The sequence below is a fragment of the Labrus bergylta genome, chromosome 18, assembly GCF_963930695.1.
Source record: "Labrus bergylta chromosome 18, fLabBer1.1, whole genome shotgun sequence".
In the NCBI taxonomy this organism is placed as follows: Eukaryota; Metazoa; Chordata; class Actinopteri; order Labriformes; family Labridae; genus Labrus; species Labrus bergylta.
This window is the reverse complement of record NC_089212.1, coordinates 13,217,684-13,236,242: the sequence shown is the minus strand read 5'-3', so window position 1 is coordinate 13,236,242 and position 18,559 is coordinate 13,217,684. Positions and strand designations below refer to the sequence as shown.

Sequence of the window (18,559 nt, the reverse complement as noted above, 5' to 3'; positions counted from 1 at the left end):
CCTTTTTTTACTTTACATTAAATATTAATGTTAGAAGTATTCTACTAACAAAATAAATATTTTATCCTCTTGTTCATTATACATTCAGCATCACAAACTGTTGCATTTGTTATTTTGCAAATCAAAACCCCAATTACCTTCGTGTTGGAAATTGAAGACCCTATATCTGTGATGTTGGACTGTTTTATCTAAGGAAACCAGATTTTGCAGTATGCTAATATTGAAATAGACTACAGGACTATTATTTTACAGTTACAGGGTACAAGGGAAGGGCTACAAAAAACGACCCAGTAGGCTTATGGAGTCACAGCCTGACCACTCACAGCAGAAAATGCAACATGCATATTAGTTCAGAGTAAGACCCATACACTGTAAATATTACAGAGCATAAAAATCCCAAAACAAAAATATAAGTCACTGCAGCTCCACTTATTTATATGGGTAGGCTTAATTTCCTAAAATCTATTATTTTTCAAAATATCTCCAATTTTCATAATTTATTAAAGAATATGTAAACAAAACAACTTTGTGTGTCAGAGTTTTGTACGATATTTTGACAAATGTTAGATTTTATTCGAATGTATTTTGCTCTTTTTTTTTTAAATCAGCGGAAACTACGAAATAAAGTTCCGCCTTCCTCTGCCGTTGCCGAGCAACAGAGGAAGCTTAGGTGTCACCATCATTTCAGCTCTCCTAAGCAGCTCGTTAGCCGACCTTTACAGCTTGTGATAAGCAATGGAGGTGACGATGGACCCTTTGTTTTTGGCTTGGAGCTATTTCAGGAGGCGAAAGCTCCAGCAATGTTCAGAAATTTGCACAAAAATTCTGCAAGAAAACCCGTACGACCAGGTACTGTGGAGTGGTTAGCAGGGCTAGCCTCGCATGCTACCGATAATCCATTCGAGAAAGCCTGTTTGTTTGCTGCCATTATCGCACGGAATCAGTATAATCCTGTCTCGTCGAGTCACTGTAGTTTATTTAAATGTAGTGTGACTAATATTGAATTTGCTCTGTGCACCAAAATACATCTTTACTGTTGCATGGACAAAGTCTGCATTACTTTTTCAAACATTTGTTTTTCTCTGTATCCTTCTTCCATTCATTCTCTATACCTGTCCTCAACTCACTTCCTCTCTCACTAACTCACTGCATGCTATTTAAGGACTCCTCCTTGCCTATCTCTGAGGTAACTGTGACTGCATACTGTTTTTCGTTGTCATCCTTTTTCATGTGGATAGTACAACACAGTTCCTGCATGTAAAACGTGGACAAACTTCACCATTGACATTGTGTGTGTTTCGTAGGCTGCATGGAGCATGAAAACCCGTGCTCTTACAGAGATGGTGTACATTGATGAAATTGAGGTCGACCAGGAAGGAATTGCTGAGATGATGCTGGATGAAAGCTCAATTGCTCAAGTTGCACGTGAGTTAAGACTCCTGTCAGTATTTTATGGTTTTGTTTATTCAATGGTTGAATTTATTTGATCAATACATCTTCACTTTATTCAAGGACCTGGAACATCACTTAGGCTTCCTGGCACAAGTCAGGGTGGGGGTCCCACACAAGCTGTCAGGTACTACACAATATTTGTATAATACTTCAGAATTTGTATTAGGGCTGACATTTAGAAAAATATATGAGAAGATAGATCTGATTTTTCTGTCTGGATTTCTGAAGGCCTATGACACAAACTGGGCGTCCTATCACAGGATTTGTGAGACCCAGCACACAGTCAGGGCGTCCTGGGACAATGGAGCAGGCTATGAAAACCCCACGCACTGCAAGCACGGCGCGTCCTGTTACAAGTGCTTCGGGTAGATACATTCGCCTGGGAACAGTGAGTAAATATGTCTGTGTCTCTGCACAGACTAAACATGTTTCATATGAAACACAATCATGCTTTTCTAATAAGAGGCTCAGCAAATTTAATACTTTTTTTCACAATATTTATATTTCATTGACTTATGTTTATAGTATTGTCCCCTATATCTTATGATAAACAGTAGATACTGTTAGAGAAATTCCATTTGTGCACTGAATCTTTGCAACTTTTCTAAAATGTTGCATGTTTTATTTTACTGTGTTGGTTGCAAAGAAAGTTTAATATCATTACATTTTTTCCCTTTGTTTCTCCAGGCTTCAATGCTTACCAATCCAGAAGGACCATTTATAAACTTGTCCAGACTGAATCTGGCCAAGTATTCCCAAAAGCCTAATTTATCCAGGGTAAGACTGAGACTGTGACTTTCACAAATTTGTCACGATCACTGGGTTTTTCCATGCATGTTAAGTAACCATATTGTTTCTTCCCCAGACACTGTTTGAGTACATCTTCCATCATGAAAATGATGTGAAAAATGTAAGTGTTGCCAAAAACTGGGTTATAAAGAAAAAGGTTGTAGTACATGTTTAGATTTATAAGTTTTTCCCATGTGACACAAAATGTGTCTTTCTTGTCCAGGCTTTAGATTTAGCTGCTCAAGCTACTGAGCATGCTCAGTTCAAAGACTGGTGGTGGAAGGTTCAGCTGGGAAAATGCTACTACAGGCAAGTAACTCAACCGCAGTCCAAATTTAGTTAGCTTAATATTTCTTTACTCTTGTAATGTTTTGTAATGGATGAAATAAATGTTTCTGTCATTTGTAGGCTAGGTTTATATCGGGAAGCAGAAAAACAGTTCAGATCAGCCCTCAACCAGCAAGAGGTGGTGGACACATTTCTCTATCTTGCAAAGGTAAGGATCATCATTACTTCACTTCATGTCAATCACTTTTTTTTTTACAATTGAAAATACTCTTTGTATATTTTTTTATAAAGTACCTTGGCATGCTTTCCCGTAGGTGTATCAGCGGCTGGATCAACCAATAACAGCTCTCAACCTTTTCAAACAAGGCCTGGATCACTTTCCTGGTGAGGTTACCCTTCTAACAGGAATCGCCCGCATTCATGAGGTACTTAATGTCACCGTAGTTCTTACTATAGAGTCCACTGAGTCCTGAGTGCAGATACAAGGAAACCATATGCACTGTCTTTACTGTGCAAATGTTGCAGGAGATGAACAACATCTCATCAGCCACAGAGTACTACAAAGATGTCCTGAAACAGGACAACACTCATGTTGAGGCTATCGCCTGCATAGGCAGCAATCACTTCTACACTGATCAGCCTGAGATTGCTCTGCGTTTCTACAGGTCAGACAAGCATTTTCACACAACTGTTGTGATTCATTGTTTCCGTATGTGTATTATGAAGTTGTTTGGCATCTGTGATTCAATGAGCTTCTCTGTCACTTTTAGACGGTTGCTCCAGATGGGGGTGTATAACTGTCAGCTGTACAACAACCTGGGCCTGTCCTGCTTCTACGCCCAGCAGTACGACATGACGCTTTCCTCCTTTGAGAGAGCACTAGCTCTGGTGGCAAACGATGAAGAGCAGGCTGATGTCTGGTATAACATTGGACACGTGGCTGTGGTGAGTAAATGATCTCTTAATACAGCCTAGAATAACAATTATTTAATTTATTTAAGACCAAAATAATATAGATTTTTTTTAGCATATAGAACTCACACGTTAACATTAGATAGATGTAAGTAGGTTGGCAAGAAGTCCACATGTGTTTGTTCGTTTTTTACAGGGCATTGGGGACTTGACTCTGGCCTACCAGTGTTTTAAACTGGCTTTGGCTTTCAATAATGACCATGCTGAGGCCTACAACAACCTGGCTGTGCTGGAGCTGCGCAAAGGTCGCATTGAACAGGTGAAAACATTGTTTATATGGCTTTTATTTCACTTTGAATAAAATTAGGTATACGATCATTGGTGTCCTTTATGGCCCTCTAATTAATACGATGTAACACAGCCGATTTGTTTAGAGCAATTAAACTGTCATTATCATGATTCAGTTTAAATTTAATAGTAATTCTTAATTGGTCATGAGTCTTAAATGTAGCCAGGGGCCATCCTTAGCTTAATGTCAGTGCATGCTAACTCAAGCTAAATAGTTTGCTAATAAAAAAGGATGTGTTTCTCTACCTAGTGTAGTGTTTGCTGCAATGGGATCCATAATAGTTGCCTTGAAATGCTGATTGCAACAAGGCATCATGCCATGAAGGCTGTCAACCTTTACGGACAATGAGTGATCAAGGTGGCTGTGGATCAGTGGTTGAGTCATATATCTCACAATCAGACGGTTGGGGTTCGATCCCCAGCTCCAGCCATCATGTCAATGGGTCCTCCCTTTGGCAAGACATTAAACCCAGCATTGCTCCTTCTGCTACGTCTGATATGAATGCGTGACGCATAATGTGGGTGAATGGAGTAGTACTGTTGGACAGCTCCAACAGAGACATAGCGGCCTCTGCCATCAGTGTGTGAATCTGACATGTAGTGTAAAGGCACTTTGATTAGTCAGAAGACTAGAAAAGTGCTATAAAAGTCCCTGTCCATTTCCCATTTAACAAAATGGAACAATTATGTCTCTGATGGATGTCAGAATTGAAAACAGATTTCTGACTTTTAAATGAGGTGAAATGTGTCAAAAGTTGTGGGATCACGCTCTTGAGATGCAAATAGCACCGTTTCTGTGAGATTTCCTTTTTTTTCTCAGAATGTAATCTAATATTAGAGTTAAAAATCAATGACTGTTTCTCCTTTCCAACAGTCTAAAGCCTTCCTGCAGACTGCTGAATCACTAGCCCCTCACATGTATGAGCCACACTACAATCTCTCCATTCTCACTGAAAAGGTAATGTCATACTACTTAAGTTATCAATTTATCTAAGTGGTACAGTAGCAGACCGATTCATAGAGATTATACTTTTTTTCCTTTAGCTGAAGAGATGTTTTGTGTCTTTGTTTCCAGATTGGAGACCTTCAGGGCAGCTACACTGCAGCACAAAAGTCTGAGGACTCTTTTCCTGAGCACGTCGACACTCAGCAGCTTCTGCGGCAGCTTCGGCAGCACTTCGCTGTGCTGTGAGACACCGACAAGCATTCTTTAAAAAGCAAGGTGTGGTCTGAATAGAAAGTTAACACAGAGCAGGGAAAGTGCAATGGTAGGTAAAACTTGAAGGCTTGAAGGTTGGCAGGTTAGTCAGACACTCAAATTCTTTAGTTTTTTGTATAAATGGTGTCTTCACTAAATTACCAGCGTATCAGTAGCACCTTCCTTTAGTGTAATGTGCTGTGGCGCAGTTTCATGTGGTGCTCTTTTAGATAAAATTATGTAATTTTGATATGACTGGCCTCTATGGCATGTATTTTTCATTTGCAGCATTTACGTTTGCTCTTACCTACAGAATCCACTGTCAGGTACATCTCAGCTGTTTGCACCATTCTTAGTCAATTCCAAGAATCCTTGAAGAGGTAAATAACGGAAACTGCTGAATGATCCAGTGGTTTATAACCTAATATTGAATTATAACTATCTGCAACTTTAAAGGGATACTTCACCCGTTGAAACATGAATCTGTATTGACATTGGGTCATATATGTAGTAGAAATGTGAAATAAATTTTGAAGTTGGTGCCTTCTTGGCCGAGAAAAGGCAGAAAGTGTCTTTTTGGCTCATGTGGATGAAAGACACCAAATCCCAGAATGCACAGCACAGCAGGCCACTCCCACTAAGGAAATACTTTATTAATCCCAGAGGGAAATTCGATCGTTACAGTTTCTCCAAAATATACAATATAGCAGTAGAAATATAGTAATAAAAACCTTTACAGACATATTTACTTCAACACATGAGGCCATTTCCTCAACTGATTCTGAGATTTCTTCCAGAAGGAATTGGTATCTTGGAAATTCCTGGCAGAAAACAGACTCTATGCCAGCAGTGGCCCCCGGTCGGCAGGCAGCAGTCAGCGGTCAGTGGCGGCCTCCGCGGGCAGCGGCTGCAGCAGCCAAAACACAAGACCGGCCTGTCGGCAGCAGCTGTCTCACTGCTATATTTATATTTTTTCGCCATTATCAGCTTTCTCCATAGAGCCAGTTAGCATAGCTTACAAGCAATATGGCGGACGTTAAGTTTCGATTCTGGGAGCGAGTTCCCACCCACTGATCTGTGATTGGTCTGTAGCTTCAGTGGTCAAAAATATGAGGAACTAGCATTGTAGTTTCACCCCGCTAACCGCAACAGCTTCAAGTGACGCAAAAATCGTCATTTTGTGTCACTGGAAGCTGCTTTTCAGACTTAGAAATACAAAGATTTCCCATCTCGGGAAAATGAGGGCGGGATGCACGACCATTCAAAAATACTACCAGGTTTCTAATGATACAAAGCTTAATGCAAATAGGTGAAGTATCCCTTTAAGGATTGATAGACGTCATCTGATTTTTTCATATAATGAACAGTTTATGTGAAGGTGGGTTTTTATGATCAACTGGTAACTTAGTGTACAGATCTGAGACAGACACTGTCTATATTGGAAAGGTAAAAATTGAATTTATTACAGTGAATGAGGAAATTTAGATTTTATAGGTCATTTCATAAATGTAATGTATTTTTCATATTTGTACTCATGTTATTTTGTAGTGTCGACAACGTGGATGTGACAATAAAAAGAACAATATAGAAGAATGTAACTAAAACAGTGAGGTTTAAAGAATTACACGAAAGGTTATTTATTAAATAAAAGCTTTAACTGGCAAACCTTGGTGCCATTTCACAAATCCATTTAAGGTGATGATTGCATGGAGCATCGTTCCAGGCAAAAAAAGGGTTGCTTCTGGGATACGTAGCTGCACAGTCCTCGTTACCCTGATTGTTGGGCTCTCCAGTGATCCAGAAGCTGAAGCAAATTACAGGTCACGTTTAAAATAATACTTTTGCAAACGTAGGTTAAAACACTTCAGTATGCTTTCCATATAAGAAATGTTATTACGTCTTTATTTAAAATAGTTACATAACCAAGAATATAGGAATATGTTGGTAACTGTCTGGTTACCTGACAGTCAGCCTTCTTCCATCAAGCCATTTCCAAGTCCCTTCCTCATCCACATCTCTCAGTCCGATCCAGAAACCACTTAGGGCCATGTACCCCGCAAGGGCACTATATTTATTTATCAACTCACTTAATGCAAGCTGATAACACCAGAAACATATCCACACAGACAAGCACATACAAACACACACACAAATATTCAATTATTTTGTTGAGTTGGTAACACATTTGTCAAAAATAACAACAATTGAATTGCAGATGTTTTTCCAGGAATATTAATGTCTTTTTCGAACTGAAGAGTCTTACCTGTTTCTCTTGGCTATCTATCACTGCCAAGTCGCCTCCTTGCTTCTTGCAGAAATCCCTGGCTTCCTGCCATGATCTGCTTACTAAAACATTGGAGAAAGGGAAGTAGTAGCACGCTGAGTTCATGAAAGTCCATCCTGCTGAACAGTGTCTGCAGCCTTCCCCTGTTGGCGAAGAGAGTGGACAGATGATGTGTTATTGGTCAAGTAACAAAACTGTGACGATTATGCATTCATACAAGATATAAAAGATCTCACTGATCATTGGCAGGTGTGAGTTCAACGTTGCAATTTCAAGCTGAATGTTGTCGGCCTCCTTTTCATAGGACTTGCGTGTACTCGCCAGGTGTTCTCTCTCCCACTCTCTAAGTTGCTGCTCTTTGATTGTATTGGCCAACTCTTTCTTGGCTTCATCTCGTCTTTGGATCGCGGTGTTGTAAGAAGCATGTAGTTTGGCCAACTCACTGTTGATGTCCGTTACTAGATAGAGCCCATCTGTAAGTTTGTAATCTGTAAATAATAGAGATGAAGTGTGACTTCAGCAAGTTTAGGTTTTTGTCAGTTAAAATGTACATATACAGTCATTTACAGTTCACTTCCTACATTAATATCTTTCCCATCTTTATGTCATTCAAGATTATTTTGACATATAGAGCACTAGAAAATGAGTTTGTAGTCAGGTGTGACACTGAGCTGTTGATAGGCTATGTGGGGTTCTTGCAAATGTAGATACATATTCATATTTTCACATTTTATTTTAAATATTTCATACATTCAGATATTGTGTTTTTTTCAATCATACGGAGGATAGTGGAATCTAGCTTTAATCCGACATACTGTATTGTCCAATAAAGTTATCCTAGCACTATTGTTAGCAAACATTTGCTAGCTGTCATGGAGAAATATCAACATACTTTTTAAAGTAGGTTTTGACAACTGAACTCACATTTTAAGCTCTGTTTGGTCTCTGTCAACTCCTTATGAGAGTGTTTGACTCTTTATCTGCTAAATCTTGCAATATCTTCACCATCTAGTTCTTCACTTTTTTTTTTTTTTGCTGTTTGATGCTAAGCGAGTAGCTAACAGTAGCTCTTTGATCTAGGGTCTTTTGCCGCTGATGTAAGTGTTACGTGATGAAAGCAGTCTTAATTGAGCACATATTGTATTTCTTTTACAGCTTTTAAATCAAACTTTTATTAACTGTAGGACCACCTCCTTTTGTTGAGCAAACTTTTGCTATTTTAAGATGACCTTTGCTCCACCTTTGAGTCAAAGTCTGAAACATTAGTTTTAATGACGTGGATTGTGAGTGAAATGTCTATACATATCCATCTAACGCCACAATATCTTAACAATATTGTAAATCTAGGAGTGTTTTAATTATTTTTATTTTATTTTGCCAGGATAAAACTCATTAAACTTAAAATCTCTTTTTCAAGAGTGTTCAAGACAGTCAGTAGCACAGTCAAACTTTCTGACAAACAATTATACGTGATATATTAAATATTCTTTACAAAAAAAAGGATAAACGGCAAATATTGACCACATTGAAAAATATTTCAGGCAGGAATATCTACACTTAGATATGCTTGCCTCCAAATCAGCTCAAAAGCATTGACAGCAGCTCTATAAGATTCAGGTCTTATTGTAATTCATTCCAAGTAAAGCGAGCAGCAAACTGAAAGGACTTTTCAGATCTGGTCCTGGAATATAGTGAGACTAGACCCTGGCACTGAAGATAGATAAATGAACAGTGACTTACAGGAGACGCCAAGGCTGATATCAACTGCTAGAAGAATGACAGCAAGCACTGCCAGGCTTACTGCAAGCAGTTTGTAATGTTTCAGACTGGATTCAGGCCTCACCATTGACATGGACACTACACAGAGAAGTGGTGAATCAATATGAGAGCCAAAACCTCATCATAATACTGTAACAATACAACATCCATAAATTAATATAAAGACAAATGAAAAATTGCCAAAAAAAAAAATGCATTTAACACCATATAGGAAGCCGAGGATGCATATTAAGAATGGTATATAAAGTAGTAAATTGTGTGTTTTCCTTGACTATTTAAAGACCTGGTATGAGTAGATAAAAACAGAATGCACAAATTCTTCCTGAGATTAGCAGTGATTAATTCATTGTCTTTACCTTGTTGCGTCTCCTGGTTTGAGTCCGGAGTATTCTCATCTGCACTGAATTCATGTTCACTTATCAGTTTGTTGAATCTGCCACCGAAACTACCACCTGAATTTTCTCTGTCCTCCATTTTGACTGCAAACTGGAAGGCAGACTCTTGTGTTTGTCCAAAAGAGATTATATGTTAGGACATTGCCCTGTGTGTAAGAGTGTGTGCGTGTTACTTTACAAACACAAAGATCTAGATCATTTGTTACATATTTACAGGGCGCAGAGGCAATTTGGAGAGCGGATTCCGTTTCTGAACACATTATTATTTCCTTGTTTATTTAAACTTTCAAGCATGATATGACATTTATTCAGACGACACTTTTTTATTTATTCAAGCAGGGTTTCATAAAATGATTATTTGGCAAATATATTTCCTTCCATTGACAACTATTATATACTAGCACTGAACACAAATGTCTGTAGTACACATCCTCAAAAATTCAAATAAACAAAAATGCAACATGAATGCTAATTTGGTAAGGTGCAGTTCAAAGATTTTGCACTGGTACATATCATCTTGCCGTTCTTTTGATTTTATATTGGGCTTGGCTGCTTCTCACATATCCAGTTATATTGATGGTCTTGGCAGTTCCCATTGTACCACATCCTGGTGGTGTCATACAAGTTAGACAAAGCTGCACAGTTCCCACTCTGAGGTCCATCGGTCTTTGGCTGTCCACTTCTCCAGTAACTTTTATAAATGAAAATCATTCAAAATAATAATTTATCTCCCATTTATTTATTGTAGTTGAGGATATTTCATAACACTATAAGGAAATAAAATGTGCTGACACTCTTGTAAGATACTTACATTGTTTCCAATTCAGTCACATTGTTCACCCACACCCATGTTCCATTTGTAGCCACATGAGTGAGGCCGATCCAAAATCCTTTCTCCCACCACTCACCACTGCCGCTCTGGGTTGGAAAGCTGGCAGAGAGGAGTTGCTGTAGAAAGCAGACACATGAGTTTATACTCTAATGGCTTATTGTCTTATCACATACATACACTAACAAAAATATGAATGCAACACTATAGTTTTTGCTTGATTTTTCACGAGTTGAAATAAAAAAATCTAAGAAATTAATTTAATCCTGTGTTAAAAATGAATATAAATATGAAACAAACCTGGTCTAATATAGCTTTCAGAGACTTTAAGATGGGTATACCTCAAATACACACAGAGTAATAGAAACCGTTTTTTTTTTAAACTCTAAAAACTCTAAACTCCTCTTCAATGACTGTGGCATTGGCAGGAACTGGAAACACGCTGTCTTATACACCGATCCAGAGCATCCCAAACATGCTCAACGGGTTACATACAAAGTTAGAATAGTTTTGAATGTTTAATTAGTATTTATTTTAATTTTGTTAACACCATTTGTTTTCAATTCCAGTTGAGTTTTATTTATTTTTTAATGCTGGTTTGTTATTTTACCTGCTCTTGCCTATTATTGATCACCAGCAGTTCTCCTCCTTTACTGACACAGTCTGCTCTGCTATCCAGCCAGTTCTTCTTGGGGTTGGACTCATTGCGAGAAGAAAAATAATAGCAGGACAATTTAAGAAGTCTCCATCCTGGTAGGCATCTGCCACAGTTATCCTCTGATGCAAAAGGAGATTCGATAAAAACAAAAAGTGATTTATTGTCACACAGTAGGCTGTTTCATAATACATTTAAATATTGTTATACACTACATTAAAGGTTGCATCATTTCAATCATGATATTGAACTGTTTGCAGCCAGCGAAAACTTGTTAGTCTGTTCACCTAATGAAGATTTATTGGACTGCAGATTTTCCCTCTCATCGTGCAGTGTCTTAATCTGTCTCTGAAGTCTGTCCATGGTGATCTTGTGCTGCTTCAGTTCTAGCTTTAGTTGAACGTGATCGGTGTGCTTTTTTGCTATTGCCGCCCTGGCTTCCAGTGTCGCTCGGATTATACCGCTTTGGTTGCGGAGATAATTCATCTCAATGATGAGGGGTGTGGCAGCTGAAACAGGAACCTGAAAGTAGCTGGCTCTGGCACCTGAGGCACGAAACACAAAATAACAAACAGAAAGAGATGTGGTCAAATAGATGCGGGTTGCAAGCACCTATAGTGGTCTGTTGGTTGGTCATCCACTGAGGAGCTGACAGAAATAGCTCAAAGATCCATTAATCCAGTACTTGACTGGCAGAATATAAATAACAGTTTGGATGATTTATTAAGCATTTAAAGTGCTTGTTTTAGTGAAGGCTTTCGAAACGTCAGTATTTGTTTATGTTTTGTCTAATTTAACTATCCATAATATTGGACCATGAATTTAATGTATAAATAAGCCCTGTATTCTGAAATAATATGATACAGGGCTGTAAATAGTTACACAGCCCTGCAGTATCACATCAAATTGTATTGCATTAAAACCGGGCTGAATTGAATTACATGAACCAACTATCGTAGTCATCTAATTAAAAAAAAGATGAACCGGAAATGTGCTCCAGGAAAGCAGCAGTTTCTGCAAACGTTCATACTTACAGTAAATTCCCAGGACAACAGAAGCTATCAGCAGAACAGCATTCAGCAAGCCGAGACTCAGTATGACCAGTCGATGGTGTGGTAATGCAAAACAGCTTCCTCCTGTGAACAGACAGTAATAACAGTCCTCTGAGTTAACATCTAAAATGTTTATTTAATATTAAACTAAAGCTTAAAACTACAGATTAAGAACATCAGCATGATGACTATTCACCCTCTTGATAGAGAAATTGGTAGATTTGATAAGAATTATAAACAACAATGTGAAATCTAAAACCATGGATATACTGAACATTGCTGAAATGTGTAATTAAAGTAATTAAAGTTTGTGAAATCTCAGAATCTGATTACAAGAGAAAAGAGAGAAAAAGTAGAATGACGCAGACGTTAATCTAGGTGGACTTTAGTCAAAAACTGCAGAAAAGTTAAATTGTAAGGTTTTCTGTACCTCCAAATAGTCCATGGTGTGAGCCTGCATGCTCATGGTGATTGAAATTTCGAGAAATCGTCTGTCTTAATAAAACGTTATCATCGACTTCTGTCTGCGACTTAAACTCCTCCATTATGTTGGTGCAAACAGTTACTATTGATCCGCTCGTCCCCTGCTTATACCAGTGATAAGGTGTGTGTGTGTGTGTGTGTGTGTGTGTGTGTGTGTGTGTGTGTGTGTGTGTGTGTGTGTGTGTGTGTGTGTGTGTGTGTGTGTGTGTGTGTGTGTGTGTGTGTGTGTGTGTGTGTGTGTGTGTGTGTGTGTGTGTGTGTATTTTAACCCTTGTTTTACCTTTGTGTCTATTTGTTGATGATAGGCTGCGTTAGTAACCATTAATTAAGGCTTATTACTGCATTAACTAATGTTAAATATTGTAGGTTATATAGATTATTTTCAGTGCTTCTTTACCTTAACATCTAAGCAACACATTTAAGTAACAAATGATACAACTTTAAATATATGCTGAGCTGTGGTACATATGATTTCAAATCAAAAGATAAGATAGTCCTAAAATATTACACCATTATCAACCGTGTTTGTAAGCTTAAATGCATTTTTTCCCATCATTGGACATTTTTTTTATTATTGTAACCTTCGTTATGTTCTTTTATTGGAAACTTTTACAGAGATAAACATCAGATAAATGTTGTATTGAGATGCTGATTCATAATCATGAAATACTGGCTTTCAACAGCTTTCGACCACTCCCATTTCTCTGAACCTGCAGCTGGCTAGCTTAGCTTAGCATAAGGTCGCAGGAAAGTTAGACTGTCTGATGGTAAATAACATGCTATCAGCATTTTATTATGCTCACTACTTAACATGCAATATTTCAACTGGCACCTTGTGAATAGATAATACACCTTACAACTGTATTACAACAAATGAACTCACGTTTGTTATCCTGATATAACTAGATAACCAAATCCATTTAAATGGGAAAACCAGCCATGTTACCCAGAGAAAATTAGGAAAATAATATGAGGTCTCAAGAAAACAACTGAAGTGATGTCATTATCACAGAAAAACCAACATTTGTAACACAACAAAAAAAGATATCTAGAAAACAACCAGAAAAATGAAGTAGATAAAATGTATGAATGCATGTCCGTTTTGGGATACTGTCATTCCATACCACTCTCCTCTATATCTTTGAAATTACCCCCTTCAGAAAACAGCACAACTGCAATAAGAAACCACATTTGTTCACGTGGTCCATATATTTATTCAAAAACAAAGAAACTTGAAGACAATTCATCCTTTAATAAAGAAAGGAAAATGACTGTTTCTTCTCTTCCCAGCTTGTTTGATGTAATGGAGAGACTTAAACCCTGACCATCACTCTCTCCACAACTAGTTTGGCTCCATTTCACATAACCATTCCTTTTCCCAATCGCAGCTTGTGTCAAACCACGTTCTTGTCGGGGTTTTCTTGTTTACAATTGCCACACAGGCTCCATCTGGTGCTTCTTGGTTGTTGGGCTCCCCAGAATTCCAGTACCTAAAGGAATGGAATAATACATGTAGATGTATTTATTTATCTGTGCTTTTTAAAACGATATGGACCTATGGGTCTGAAATAAAGTATAAAGTAAAGTAAAGTAAAAACAGTAATTTATTTACTGTAAATTATAATATAACTGTCTATAATATATCGTTTAAGTTGAAATCTTTGCTAACATTGCTGGTCATTAACATGTCATCATCTAAGAATTACATGTGTCCACTTTAATAAAGCAAATCTCTCCAATTAACATATGTGTGAGTTTCTTTAATATAAAACCCACATACTGTATATATCGGTATATATACATTTTTATATATCAACTTGTGTTTGAATTGAATACATGATTTTAAAACTATTCATATAATCATTCACAAAATTCATGATCATTACAGTTTATGAAGTTAATTAAGTCATCTGATATGAAACAGTCTGATTATACTAATGTTCAGAGTAAATGACAATATCAATTCCACAAGGTTGTTCACTAAATAGCTTAGCATAAAGTTGGGGGCTAACGAGGGGCTGCCAGTCAGCAAGCTCACTTGTAAGCATTTGTAAAGTTTAACTCAACATGTGGAAACACGAAAAGTATGGTTTAAACAAGAAGTTACATGCTGATACTATGTCTTGGCTACAGGCACAGTAAGGGAGGGTTCCAATGTTCAATGTTCTGTTAACACACATTAAACTTTTTATTGGGCTTGGGTCAAATTTGACGCGTTTAAAGTGAAAATATTTTGTAAATAGTATCTAGCTTCACGTTGTTTTCCTGGCAAAGTCTGGGTTGACCTAAAAAAAACTGTTAAGTTTATTGTAATGAATGGATTATAAAGTAAGGAAAATGTTTGTTAATTTTTGTTATGTATTTTGTGGCAAATTTACAAAATGGTGAGATGTGCAAACAGAAAAGGTTGGTGTCCCTTTCTATCACGATGTAAGATTTAGGTTGACAACCCAGACTTGGTAAAGCACATGTATGTTAAACTGGGGAAAATAGGACCCCAATGTCATGTTCCCATGAACCATATAAATCTAGGGAACACAGAATTCCAGGGAACAAAGGAACTTTTCCAAACATGCAAAGAGTGGCTTAGAGCTCTTACCCTTGATCGCTCAGAGTCACTTCATTTGACCACACCCATCTGTGCACTGTCCGATCATATGTTAGGCCAATCCAGGCTCCCCTGTGCTTGCTTTGTTGCAAACCTTTTGGTAGAAACTCGTGAAGATTTAGCTATGTAGAAACAGGGTTTAAACACAAGTTACGTTAGCTTTTTTTTAACAGAATACATTCATGATGTTAATTAACTTCTGACCGATCTGTTAACAGGGCAAAGAGGTGGAGTTGAGTGACTCTGATTGAGTTGAAATCCTTGACTGGATTTAGCTAAAGCTTATAGCCTCCTGGCTAACAGCTAAAACACACCTACCAGTCAGACAAATCAACTAATCCCTAATTATGTATAATTCTGAGCCTTTATTATCAAAACTGAGTTAAAAAATAATTCACTGTTACAAATAAAGAAATTAGCTATTCAAACAAAACCGTTTTTTTTCTTAACCAGGCGGTGAACGTTTTAAATGCTGCTGTAAAAATGGGTACTTACTATTGGTTGTAATGTGGTTTCACTTGCTTTAGTCGCAAGTGGACACTTAAGGAACTGCATTTTTTTATACTTCTGCATTGTCCTACATTTAGACTGTTGTTATCTAGAACATCAGAAAATGAGGCTACAGATGGTGGGTCCATAAAGGATTATTTATCGTTGAACATTTTGATTTAGCTTCTGTATCTTTGGACTATGATGCTCTTCCTGTGACATAAAAAATGGCTTCTTCATTTTCCTAAAAACAGCTAAACATCCCCATGTTTCTGTTGCAGCTTTAGGGGCTTTCGGTTGTTAATCTACATTAAGTTATTCAATTTACACTGTTATCTAGAATTAAGCCACCTTTTGTTTCATTGTCAACACCTGCCCTGTTACACTTTGACATGATAAATTGTTTTTCCTGTAAAACACCTTTTGCTCTGTGTGTCTGTACAACAGCTTCACATTTACAGTATGACTTCTGCTGTAAGTGTCAACAATGATACACAGTGCAGGACATTCATTTTAAACATTATACTATCCAGCCCTATAGTCAAAAAACTCACACAGGATGTCTTTAAACCACAGGTAACAAGTAACGTTCCTTACAGAAGGGAAAATAATAAAAGCTCCAACAGATTGTAGCTCCTTTAACATAAATATGTTGTACCATTTCACTTTATTTTGATATCCACCCAGAGCACACTAAACTCACCTGCTTCTCCAAGCTATTAATCACAGTAAGATTGCCCCCCCGGCTGATACAGTCCGCCCTGCTATCCCACCAGTTCTTAAGGGCACTGGTTTCCGATATAGAATGGAAGTAGCAGGTGTGGTTGATTAATAGCCATCCTGGAAGGCATCGTCCACAATTGTCTTCTGTTGGAGAAAATGGGAGAGTAATAATGTTACATCATCAAAGAGAAGTTTATGTCAGAATACATGAATGAATCCAGCAGCTTCTCACGTATATCCGATAACTTGGACTGCAGTGTTGCTTTCTCCACATGTAGACTCTCAATCTGCCTCTGGAGTCGGTCACAAAGAGTCTTGTTCTGCTCCATCTGCAGTTTATTCTTTTCATTGTTTCTGAGCTCCTTTTGTAATGCTTGCTTGGCTTCTTCTTGGGATTGGATTACATCGGCAAACATTTCACAAAGTGTCTTAAACTCTATTATAAGGGTTTGTGCATTTTGGTCTGAAGCTGACACCTCACTAAATATACCACCTGTAAGCAGAAATATAAAGATAGATTTGTGTTGATACAAGCTTAGTAAACCTGTTGAAAGTTTAATATCAAGATTAATAATGAAATTGTTAATCATGGTGTACCACAAAGTGACTCTAAAAGGTCATAAGCACTACAACACCTTCATTGGATTGGTTGTACTCACAGTAAATCCCAATAACAACAGCAGTTAACATCAGAATAGTGTTAAGCAGCCCCAAACTGACGATAACCACTGGATACAGTGGGAAACTTCTGGACCCAACTCTGACTTTGCTCATCGATCCTAAACAAACAGACCCTTGACTGTGAGCTGAAAGTACACGGCAGGAAAATAATACAGTATATTCGTTAATAATGACAATGGCAGTTTTGATCATTTGGGCCTACCTTTGTTTCCAGGGTTATTAGTAGTTTCATCAACGTTATTGTCACAATTTAAAATCATGTCTGGATAACTCTTGGGTCTTCACAAAACCTCCACAGCTTGTCACTTTTATCTGCTGTGTCAATAATCCAAAACTGCAAGTTTGCAATTGTGTGTGTGTGTGTGTGTGTGTGTGTGTGTGTGTGTGTGTGTGTGTGTGTGTGTGTGTGTGTGTGTGTGTGTGTGTGTGTGTGTGTGTGTGTGTGTGTGTGTGTGTGTGTGTGTGTGTTAAGTTTTGGTTTAGATAAAGTGCCTCTTACAGTGTGTGTACCGAGCCTAAGTTCCCAAACGGGTTCCCAAACTTTTCATCCAGCAACCCCCAAAATAATAATTGTACTGGGGACCCCCTCTGTCCCTGGAAATGATTAAAGTATTTAACATTGCACACAGCAGCATGCACTAATAGGCCTATCCAGACACTGACAACAGAACAACACAAAAGAACACAGCAGCCTTAAAATAATTAGATTATTTCAGTGTGTCTTTGTGTATTTTTATTGACAAAGAGCAACACGGGTACCTACAGTGTTACAGTCAAATTGTTTACTTTCATTTCAGCACAAATCTCATTTAAGGACGTTTTAAAAATAATGGGTAAAATATGCAAGTTTAAGTCATTTTAAATTTATATTTGTATTTGGAAGGCACCTTGCGACCCCCCTCCCAGTGTCTCCCGACCCCCACTTTGGGAACCACTGGCCTAAGATATGTCTTGAAGGTTTGGTTTTGACCTACAAACCTGGTTAGTTTTTCACTTTCACTAAATAAATCAACCAATAGCCTACATCAATGCGAAGGCAAAGGATTACATTGGCGGAGTGATCCAAATGATCTAATTCAAATTAAAGTTTTCAATTAATTCTCCAGTAAAGATTTACAACAGTGATACATCTAAATGCAAAATATGAATATATAGGCTATAGGCTAATATAATAGGCTATATTAATCCATTTAGTTCAACATCTCATATTATGAGTTTCAAACTCATGGCATTTTTTAAATTATAGGCCTGTGTCGCATAAGCCTTACATAGTTAAACGGAAATAGCTATGTGTATGAAAGGCCTCCATACATTTTTTTAATTATTTAACTTCCTGCAGTAGCCTATTTTTGCATGAGTAGAGAAAATTAGGAAAACTATTATGGTGTTCCAAAACTGCCAAAAAAACATCTGTAAAAACATTTGTATTCTCCTCTTTGTGTCGTTTCAATGTGTTGTCATGCCTTGTCGTTATATCCTGTGATTCTGCAGCGATGTCATTACAACAACCCAACCACAGAATGTCAAGGGATAACGACACAGTGTGACAATAACAACGACACATTGAAACATGAAGATGACACAGAGGCTACAA

At 37.7% G+C, this 18,559-nt stretch overlaps 4 protein-coding genes across 6 annotated transcripts; 1 reads left to right on the top strand and 3 right to left on the bottom strand.

The window, feature by feature from the left end:
• The first annotated feature begins 653 nt into the window (after positions 1-653).
• Positions 654-6,270, top strand: ttc8 (tetratricopeptide repeat domain 8). 2 transcript variants are annotated; one of them, XM_065966616.1, is made up of 15 exons: positions 654-849; positions 1,163-1,186; positions 1,305-1,425; positions 1,513-1,576; positions 1,681-1,840; positions 2,140-2,229; positions 2,318-2,362; positions 2,465-2,550; positions 2,650-2,737; positions 2,844-2,954; positions 3,055-3,194; positions 3,300-3,474; positions 3,638-3,760; positions 4,664-4,747; positions 4,865-6,270. In XM_065966616.1, the coding sequence occupies exons 1-15, from the start codon at positions 736-738 to the stop codon at positions 4,979-4,981; spliced, it is 1,542 nt and encodes a 513-aa protein (XP_065822688.1). In that variant the 5' UTR covers positions 654-735; the 3' UTR covers positions 4,982-6,270. The 2 variants fall into 2 exon arrangements, with proteins under 2 accessions (XP_065822688.1, XP_020485775.2); XM_020630119.3 differs by lacking the exon at positions 1,163-1,186.
• A 151-nt stretch (positions 6,271-6,421) lies between these two features.
• On the bottom strand, positions 6,422-9,671 carry LOC109981403 (CD209 antigen-like protein C). 2 transcript variants are annotated; one of them, XM_020630167.3, is made up of 6 exons: positions 9,407-9,617; positions 9,012-9,128; positions 7,508-7,759; positions 7,251-7,414; positions 6,948-7,084; positions 6,422-6,791 (listed from the first exon to the last, which is right to left on the bottom strand). In XM_020630167.3, exons 1-6 carry the CDS (start codon positions 9,522-9,524, stop codon positions 6,641-6,643), a joined length of 939 nt encoding a protein of 312 aa, XP_020485823.1. In that variant the 5' UTR covers positions 9,525-9,617; the 3' UTR covers positions 6,422-6,640. The 2 variants fall into 2 exon arrangements, with proteins under 2 accessions (XP_020485823.1, XP_065822690.1); XM_065966618.1 differs by lacking the exon at positions 9,012-9,128 and having other exon boundaries at positions 9,407-9,671.
• A 77-nt stretch (positions 9,672-9,748) lies between these two features.
• LOC109981263 (C-type lectin domain family 12 member B) lies at positions 9,749-12,576 on the bottom strand. Its single transcript, XM_020629971.3, has 6 exons — positions 12,412-12,576; positions 11,964-12,065; positions 11,217-11,474; positions 10,885-11,051; positions 10,257-10,393; positions 9,749-10,136 (listed from the first exon to the last, which is right to left on the bottom strand). The coding sequence occupies exons 1-6, from the start codon at positions 12,524-12,526 to the stop codon at positions 9,980-9,982; spliced, it is 936 nt and encodes a 311-aa protein (XP_020485627.1). The 5' UTR covers positions 12,527-12,576; the 3' UTR covers positions 9,749-9,979.
• A 135-nt stretch (positions 12,577-12,711) lies between these two features.
• On the bottom strand, positions 12,712-17,309 carry LOC109981270 (CD209 antigen-like protein B). Its single transcript, XM_020629978.3, has 6 exons — positions 17,168-17,309; positions 16,944-17,063; positions 16,517-16,777; positions 16,265-16,428; positions 15,064-15,194; positions 12,712-13,954 (listed from the first exon to the last, which is right to left on the bottom strand). The coding sequence occupies exons 1-6, from the start codon at positions 17,223-17,225 to the stop codon at positions 13,807-13,809; spliced, it is 882 nt and encodes a 293-aa protein (XP_020485634.2). The 5' UTR covers positions 17,226-17,309; the 3' UTR covers positions 12,712-13,806.
• Between the last annotated feature and the right edge of the window lie 1,250 nt (positions 17,310-18,559).

Bases quoted from the DNA above. Each gene is read 5' to 3' on its own strand.
- ttc8 (XM_065966616.1), top strand. From the start codon at position 736: ATGGAGGTGACGATGGACCCTTTGTTTTTGGCTTGGAGCTATTTCAGG. The intron at 2,363-2,464 runs GTAAGTGTTGCC...TTTCTTGTCCAG, and splicing joins ATGAAAATGATGTGAAAAAT to GCTTTAGATTTAGCTGCTCA. The intron at 4,748-4,864 runs GTAATGTCATAC...CTTTGTTTCCAG, and splicing joins TCTCCATTCTCACTGAAAAG to ATTGGAGACCTTCAGGGCAG.
- LOC109981263 (XM_020629971.3), bottom strand. From the start codon at position 12,526: ATGGAGGAGTTTAAGTCGCAGACAGAAGTCGATGATAACGTTTTATTA. The intron at 11,475-11,963 runs GTAAGTATGAAC...TTCGTGCCTCAG, and splicing joins TGTTGTCCTGGGAATTTACT to GTGCCAGAGCCAGCTACTTT. The intron at 10,137-10,256 runs GTAAGTATCTTA...CATTTATAAAAG, and splicing joins GTGACTGAATTGGAAACAAT to TTACTGGAGAAGTGGACAGC.
- LOC109981403 (XM_020630167.3), bottom strand. From the start codon at position 9,524: ATGGAGGACAGAGAAAATTCAGGTGGTAGTTTCGGTGGCAGATTCAAC. The intron at 7,415-7,507 runs GTGAGATCTTTT...CTTCGCCAACAG, and splicing joins CTCACACCTGCCAATGATCA to GGGAAGGCTGCAGACACTGT. The intron at 7,085-7,250 runs GTAAGACTCTTC...TGGTGTTATCAG, and splicing joins TAGATAGCCAAGAGAAACAG to CTTGCATTAAGTGAGTTGAT.
- LOC109981270 (XM_020629978.3), bottom strand. From the start codon at position 17,225: ATGATTTTAAATTGTGACAATAACGTTGATGAAACTACTAATAACCCT. The intron at 15,195-16,264 runs GTGAGTTTAGTG...GTTTCTACATAG, and splicing joins TTAATAGCTTGGAGAAGCAG to CTAAATCTTCACGAGTTTCT. The intron at 13,955-15,063 runs GTAAGAGCTCTA...CCATTCCTTTAG, and splicing joins GTGACTCTGAGCGATCAAGG to GTACTGGAATTCTGGGGAGC.